The sequence below is a fragment of the Cucumis melo genome, chromosome 4 (assembly GCF_025177605.1).
Source record: "Cucumis melo cultivar AY chromosome 4, USDA_Cmelo_AY_1.0, whole genome shotgun sequence".
In the NCBI taxonomy this organism is placed as follows: Eukaryota; Viridiplantae; Streptophyta; class Magnoliopsida; order Cucurbitales; family Cucurbitaceae; genus Cucumis; species Cucumis melo.
In genome coordinates, this window is record NC_066860.1 from 30,865,547 (window position 1) to 30,874,437 (window position 8,891).

General features: G+C 26.5%; 1 protein-coding gene across 1 annotated transcript; it reads left to right on the forward strand.

Annotated features, from left to right (window-relative positions):
• Nucleotides 1-4,789: 4,789 nt before the first annotated feature.
• LOC103486816 (transcription factor MYB54) lies at nt 4,790-6,844 on the forward strand. The gene is made up of 3 exons (XM_008444912.3): nt 4,790-5,370; nt 5,615-6,082; nt 6,163-6,844. Exons 1-3 carry the CDS (start codon nt 4,977-4,979, stop codon nt 6,360-6,362), a joined length of 1,062 nt encoding a protein of 353 aa, XP_008443134.2. The 5' UTR covers nt 4,790-4,976; the 3' UTR covers nt 6,363-6,844.
• Nucleotides 6,845-8,891: the final 2,047 nt, after the last annotated feature.

The following is an 8,891-nucleotide window of genomic DNA, read 5'->3' on the forward strand; positions in this document are numbered from 1 at the left end:
GAGAGAGAGAGAAAAATAATTTTGATTGCTTTTCTTTTGCTATAATAATTATTTTTTTAAAAAAAATTAAGTATAATGAATTTTGTATTTTAAATATATTTAATAATTTGGATAATTTGGAAGAGTTAGATTGAACGGATAAAAAAAACCAACTAATCGTTTGGTTCACCGATAATTAAAAAAAATTATTATCTCTTTCTTTACAACGACTCACATTTATCATTAAAACACTCACATTTTTCACTTTGTTATTCATGTCAATTTTTTCAATTAATTTTCTATAGTTATTATTTAACTCAACTCAACTCAATTTTTTTGATTTTATATCAGTGACCAAACTCCTCCTTAGTAGTTATTTTATAGAGTATAAATAATTTGTTTTTTTCTTCTATTTTTTAAAAAACCCTTTTACTTTTTATTAAGAAAACTACTATTCTTATTTGTATTTATTTATTTTCTCTAATATCAAATTTGTCTATATTTATGCATATACTATGGAAAACAAAAGTTAAAAAAAACTATTCTTAAATAACAAAAAAGGTTTAAATTATTTATTCAAGTTCATGAAAACCACTTAATTTAATTTAAATGAAAAATTATGGTAATGGATGAAATTGTTGAAAATATTTATAATTTCTTTTATAAATGACAATTTTTATATATATATATATATATATATATATCTATCTGAGTTTATCATATTATATGATGAATAGATAGACAAATTTTGCTACATTTATCAATAAGTTAGCTCATTTTGCATTCTTTAAAAACATCCCTAATTAAATTTAAACAATTGAAAAAGAAAAAGAAGAAATTCTTACCTGTAACGCCAATATAGCGTGATAATACTTAGTTTAATATAATTGTCAATTAAAACGTTACAAACAAATTATACTTATTAGCTAAGTCAAAATTTGAAAATTTTACCTATTGTGTTGTCATATGAAATAAAAGAAAAAGTAAAAATTGATTATCTTTTGAGCGTAAGAATAACCGACCCGTGTATATATATATATATATATATAGAATTAGTATATTTGAAAGTAATTTTGAGGTGAGAAAAAATTGTTTGGGGAAGCATTATTATGATGATTGTCTCCCTAACATTGAGATATAGTTTTGAAGAGGAAGGAATTTAATTAATTTAAAGGAAGAAAAAGTAGGGGTAAAGCAAGGAAAAAAGAGAGCATAAAAGAAGGAAAATAATAAAAATGAATGTTAGCAACTGCATGCCAATTAAGTAGTCCTATGACATAAAACATGTGGGTTTGAAAACATTAATGCATTTTTATTAAAGGTCATCATCATCATGTGCATGCATTGGACATTGAACATTGAACATCTTTCACCTCTACAATGGAAACATCAATGTCCCCTTCCCCAAACACATCAATACCAACAAACCAACCATAATTATTAAATTAATATATATCAATCTTATATTTCATATATATACCTTTAATTTATACACCATAACCCAACTATTATATATATATATATATATAGTATATTTCTCTACTTTACATAAATATTTTAACTATTTTTCAGTTTCTTTTCCCAATATATATATATATATATAAAAGAAACCAAGATTTAACATAGTTCAATTTGTTTAATTATGTAAATATGATATCTGTAATTTTCTTTCAAATATTGTATATATCTCGTAGTGAAAACATATAAAAAAAAATTAAAGTATAAAAGTAAATACATTTGTTTCAATCAGTTAATTTAATTAAGTTATGTTCAATATATATGCTGAGGTTTTTTTTTTCTATGTTAGAAAAGATGATTAGGTTAGAAATAATTATTGGTGTCGTAAATAATCAACATGCATCGAATAGTAAATGTATGAATCACATGTTAAGTATGAATTTGAAATCACTTTTGAAGGCAATTTTAACCGACCAAAATTTAGTTGAAAGTTTCAAAACTAATTTGTTTTTTTTTTTTTAAATAAGCAAACATTTTATGAATAATTATATATAATTAAAAGGGAAACTATCATATAATAAACCACCAAACTATTTACGATCCGTGTAACAAAGCTAGTAAAATTAGTCATTTTTTAAATATTGCATGTTTGTTCTTCCATCTTTCTTCTCTTCCTTACGATTTCTTTCATCTTTTTTCTTATGATTTTTTTATCGTCTTTTTTCTTTTCCTTTTTTTTTTTTCTGCTGCGATTTCTTTCCATCGTCTCTCTTCTTTTCTGATTCTTTTTTTACGTTGTTTAATCTTTCCATCGTATTTCTTTTTTTCCTTTTTTTTCGTTGTAATTTCTTTCCATCGTCTTTTTCTTTTTCTCTTTTTTTACGTCGTTTAAATTTGGGTAACAAAATCTAAACGATTATATAAAAAAAATAATAAAATCTAAAAGATCGTGTATAAAGAATTTTGATAAAAAATCATTTAGATTACAGTAATCAAATGTAAACGATCGTGTAAAAAAAATAAAATATCGTGTATAAAGAATTTTGAAAAAAACCATTTATATTGGAATAACCAAATGTAAATAAAAAAAAAGTAAACAATCATGTAGAAAAAATAAAAAATCGTGTAAAAAGAATTTTGAAAAAAAAAACATTTAAATTGGAGTAGCCAGATGTAAACGATCGTATAAAAAAAATTAAATTATCGTCTAGAAAAATCTAAACGATCGTGCACCAAAAGAATTAAAAAAATGGTATACCAAATTTTGAAAAAAAAAATAATCATTTAGATTTAGGTCCCCAAATTTAAACGATCAAATCTAAACGATCGTGTAAAAAAATTAAACAGAAAAGATAAATTGTAGTCATATCTAAACAATCGTCTATATATTACGCACACGCGTTATTGACGAGGTATTTTTGATATTTTACACGGTGAGCCTCTAGACTTTTTCTGTTTTTAAAATTATTATATACAGTATAAATACTTTGCCGCTTTGTTATATTTTTGAAAAGATCCATAATTAAAAATTTATAAATATAAGTTCGTTGGTAATTGACATATACGTCTTTATTTTTAAGGTCAAAATCTCATACATTTTTTAAAATTTAATTTCAAAATCATATAAACATGTTTCTATTTCTTTTAAATAATAAAAAAAAAAGAATATATGAAATAGAAAACTTTAAGTATATATAGAACATATATATATATATATATATATATATAGTTTTTATTATTTATGGAAAGAGGAAATAGTTATAATTTTCATGATTATTTACCCATCCAAGTTAAAAAGTGAAATTAAGGAAAGTTTGTAGAAAGAAAGAAAGAAAGAATTTGTGAAAGAAACTGAATTGTAATTGAAGAAGTAGGTTGGAAGTGATAAATAGAGAAAGTTAGCAATACATATAAATGTGTGTAAGTAAGAGACGACACAGTACAATTTCAATTTGGTCAATCAATTTAAAGACCACAAGACTCTCTCTCTCTCTCTCTCTCTCTCTCTCTCTCTCTCTCTCTCTCTCTCTCTTAAGTATTATTATTATTATTATTATTATTATTATTATTATTATTATTATTTTTAAGTCACGTGTTCTTTTTTCTTTTTTCTTTTTATTTTTTTGAGTTATCTAAAATGTCAAAAACTTTAAAATCACTAAACTTAATTCTTCTTTAAAAAGTTAATTGCATTGCACCTCACGTGAATTTACTTTTTTACATTTTTACCAATGCCACCACTTTTTCTTTTTCTTTTTCTTTAATATTTCGTTTCATAATTCGCCATTCAAATCTCCATGGTTTTCATTTTTGTCTTACTAATATTACAAAACTAATAAAGTAAAGAAAAACTACATCATATGAAAAAAAGATTTTAAAAAAAAAAAAAAAGTTGTCCATAACAAATATGACAATAATTTGATATATCATACATTTATCAAACAACTATCTCTTTTAAATTTTCTACTTTTGCGATTTAAAAAATGTAGCGACATGGATCCTATTATCATAACATTTTTTTTCTTTTTTTTTGCTGTTTTTACAAGCGTCCTATAAAAAAATTGATAAATTTACCATAATGTTCTTGTTAAACTTGAAAAATCAATCCCCTTCCCACATTTATTGATTGAAATATAAATTTTTAATATTTGATGGAAAGAAATTATTAGAAGTCAAATAAATTAAAAACGAGACACAAACTTTTAAAACTTTGGTTATCTTAAAAAAAATATTAAAAATGTTTAAAGTAATATCAAAACTAAGGTTATCTTTTAAGTATTTTTGAAATGTCAATTTCAATATAGTTTAAATATGTACATAAGTTTAGTTTATGATAAATTGTGTTAGTACAAAATATTTACTAAAAGAATTGAAAACTGAATCATCATTGAATAAAATTTTCATTATATCATTAAAAAAAAAAGTTTTTTTCCTAAGTCTAAACAATACAATTAAGTTACATTATGTATATATTTAACCTTTCTTTTAGACTTTAGGTATAATACATTTATGAATATTGTAAATAGAAAAAAGAAAAAGTGTAAAAAAAGAGAAAAGAAAAGTCAAAAATGGAGGACACATTGATTCACCTCCTTGGTTCTGTTCTGTTGTGCTATAAGAAAAAAAAAAGTGTTTTTGAGAGTTGGGATTTTGGTATATTTATATATATTTATAATATAAATTTAAAATATTTAAAATTAAAAAAAAAAGGAAAAAAAAGAATAGCATTGATTTGATAAAAAAGAATTAACGTTTTGGAAAGAGACAAAGAGTCAGTTTCTTTTTTCCCCCCAAACCCTAAACTCAATACCAATACTCAAATACTATTGCAAAAAAAGCACTTCCCACACGAGTGCTTCTCGATTTCCTCCATCCTTTCTCCTTTTTTCCTTTCTCTTTCATATCCACCACATTTCAACTTACACGAGTGATGCTTCTTTTCCCCATAAATTCCCCCTTTATATAATCTTCATTTTACATCTCCCCCTTTTGATCTCTCCTTCTTCATTCTCTCTTTCTCTTTTCCTAATTCCTATAATATGAACCTTCATTATTCCTTCAATCATGCCCTTCAACCTCCCACCTCTATGCTTCTAAATAATGTTCCTTTCATCCCCCCTCCCCCTCCTCCTCCTCTTCCTCCCACTCTTGGTGACCATCTTCCCTTTCCGACGTCGTGGGAGATTGGTAAAGGAGATGCTCATCAAATTCATTCCGAAGAAGAAGAACGAGATGATGATAATGACAACGATGGAAACGTCCTTGTCACTTATCGCAACGATGGTCCCAAAAATAGTGGTGCTCGTCGTCACACCAAGCTTTGTGCTAGAGGCCATTGGAGACCTGCTGAGGATACTAAGCTTAAAGAACTTGTCGCCCACTATGGTCCCCAAAATTGGAACCTGATCGCCGAGAATCTCCATGGCAGATCAGGTACTACACTGTTTACGCACTACTTTCACTCGTGAGTTGAGTTTTTTTTTTTTTTTTTTTTTTTTTGGTGTTCTGTTATTTTGTTTTTCATTCTTGTTTAGAATAAAAACTAAAACAAAAGAAGCAAAGAATCCGTCAGAATGGTTATTAAAAAATCAAATGGTTATCAGATTGGATTTTGATTTTCTTTTTCTAACACTTACACTTCGTTTTTTTTTTTTTTTTTTTTTTGGGGATTGCGAAGGGAAAAGTTGTAGATTGAGATGGTTTAACCAATTAGATCCAAAGATAAATAGAAAGGCATTCAATGAGGAAGAAGAAGAGAGACTTTTAACAGCACATAGATTATATGGAAACAAATGGGCCATGATTGCTCGTTTATTTCCTGGTAGAACTGATAATGCTGTCAAGAATCACTGGCACGTGATCATGGCTCGAAAACATCGACAACATTCCAATCTTTACCGAAGATCCACAAGAAAACCTCTTCCTCTTCCTCCTCCTCCTCCTCCACCTCCACCTCCTCCTCATGATCCCTCTGGTCTTAACGTCGACGAAAACCTCGATGTCAAGGGGTTTACAAAACATAACGTGTCAAGTGAATCGTCCATCTCTAGCACGGTAGATGAGTCCGCTGCCTCCCCCTCCACCGCCACTCATCTTTCTCTCTCCAACTCATCCTCTCTTTGCATCGCTCTCCACCCCACTCCCAGTAAGTTCATTCGACCCAACAATATAATATATATTCCGAGCTATACTTAGGTTAACGTGATTGATTATTTGTTGGTGTAGGATGGTGTAACAAGAGGGGAAGCGAAACGGGAAAACTTCGGTATCGGGCAGATAAATCGAGAAACTCGGAGTCAAACTCAGCCGAGTCAGTGATTTCAACAAACCTATCCTTAGGATCGAGCTGGGAAAACAATAGCAATGGGCAACATCATCATATGAAAATGCAATTCATTGATTTCCTTGGAGTTGGAGCTTCTTAAAAATTATAAAAAAAAAAAAAGAAAGAAAGAGAGAAGAAAAAAGAAAAAGAAACTATGAATTTACTATGATCTCCCTACTCCTCAAACATTCACAACAAACTTTTGCCCTCTTTTTTTCCCCTTTATGAAAAGAAGAGTTTAAATGTAAACAGAAACAAAACAAAAACTCCAAAACTCTCTCTCTCTCTCTCTCACTAGAATGTACATTGAGTAATGGAGGAGAGAGAGAAGAAAAAGAGAGAAAGAAGGTGGTTTTATTTTTATTTTTATTTTTGATGGGGTCAGAAAAACTATGTGGGAAGAAAAGAGTTGTCAAAGAGAGAAGCTGTTTGGTGGTGGGGGTGTGTTTGTATTCTACTGCTGCTCCTGAGAGGCAAATGCCAAAACAACATATTAAGGAAGAAAAAAAATTTGAAATTTTTTAACTTTTTTAGAAATGGCTTTTCTTCTTTTATATATTAAAAAAAATTATTTTTTTCGTCCTCGAGTCTTCTGAAATACCAATTTAGTCCCTACAATATCGTTTCTAACCCAGTTTAATATTTGGTTTTTTAGATTTCTAACGATTAATTAGTCTGTAATTAGTCTGTAATTAAACTTAATAGGTAACGACTTAATTAGTACATGTAATTTAAAACTTATGACGATTAAGCTGGTTTTTGTCGTAAAAGCTTCTAAGTTCAAATATCATTTTGATTTTTATATCTCAAAGTTTGTTCTATGGGTGTAATATCTAATCTTAAATCTAAATTTTTTTTATTATCTATAATATTGGTGTAATTAATATTGAAAGAAGTATTTGGTGTAGTACATAGGATGGTTTAATGAACCCAAAATTTGAAATTATTGTAGCTCCTCACCTGACATATACTATGATACTTAATTTCTCTATTTGTGGGCTCTACATCTCTCATAGTTCATCATAACATTTTTCAAAAAAAAAAAAAAAAAAAAAAAAAAAAAAAAAAGATTCATGTACATTGGTTTAATTTTCATCCTTGTTTCCATAAATGTTTCACTTTAATTACTTTTCTAAGTTTTAAATTTAATTTGGAACTAATGTTAGTTTATTTATTTATTCATTTAGAGGGTTTTTTTTTTTAATTTTTAAATATAGTATAATGAATTTAAATATTAAAAGATATCATTTTTTTATCACTAGAGACAAAATTGGGTCGCCTAAACTATAAGTACTAAAATTAAACGAGACTAAAAAATATGGAGATAAAAAGATATTTTAGCCTTATATGTATGGCCAATGATCATTCAAGGTTGAATGTACAAATTATTTCACCTGTACACGTGTTATTTAACCTAAAAAAATGAATTGTTTTTACTATGCTGATGTGTATGAGAATTTGAACATTTTACCTCGTAAATATTGAGATATATCTTAACAAATATTCAAGAATGTCGTGTTTCATTTCGTTTTATTATTTTTAAAATATGTGCTTGTTAGGAGATTATTAAAAAAAAATGAGATTCCAGTTTGAACATTTTTTTTCCAAAGTGTGTTTGATAACACAATAATAAATCATTGTTGATCGATTAAAAATTAACCCAATCAACGATAAAGAAATTTAGTTTGTGGAGCTAAACTATCGTAGTTTTTTAAAACCATTTTGAATATTAGATTTGAGTATAAATTAATAATTTTTTAAAAAACTTATATATAAAATTTATGTAATACTCACTCCTATAAAATGGCAACATAAATAAATTTCCTACTAATTCTTATTCCAAATATATATTTAAGTGCTATGAGTAAAAAATAAATGCTTCTATAACTATATATATATATATATAAAAAAAAAGATTAATGATTTCTAATAAATAAATAAATACCATATAAAAGTACTTTGATGTATTAGACAACAAAATTAATTATTATTAAATGAAATAAAATTTACCAAAAGTGTAAGTCAATTAATTGATTTTCTTTTTCTAAAAAAATCAACCAACATGTAAAATTTTAAAAATCAATCCAATCAATATCATTTTGAATAGAATGTTAAAAGTAACTTATAATTAGAAAAGAGTGGACATAACCAAAATTAAAATTTATGGGTCATTGAAATGTTTTCCTAATTAGGATTAGGACCACTTTTAAACACATTTATTTTGTAGGGTTTTATTTTTGAAAATGTCTTTAAGTTGAAATTTGAAATTTTAAAAAAAGAAAAGAAAAGGTTACAATGATGCATTTTGTTCAAAGTACAAAAATATCAACAAAAAATAAAAACTTTACATTGAAATGTCTTGTCCCATTAATGTTAAAGTCATTTCTATGGGTTGGATTTTATGAACCCTTCACCCTTGAAGGGTTGATTAGAACTTGACCTAGAGAGCAAGAATGTTGGGCCTATAAAGAGCTAAAGATTCCTTTTTATTCAATTTTTTTAAATGTGATTTTCTTCATATTTGGCTAAATAAGTTTTTCTTTTCCAAAATAAATACTCTTTTTTTTTCTAAAAAAAATAAAATATTCCAAGTGAACAAAAAAAAAAAAAAAAGTGGTTTACCCTTAAT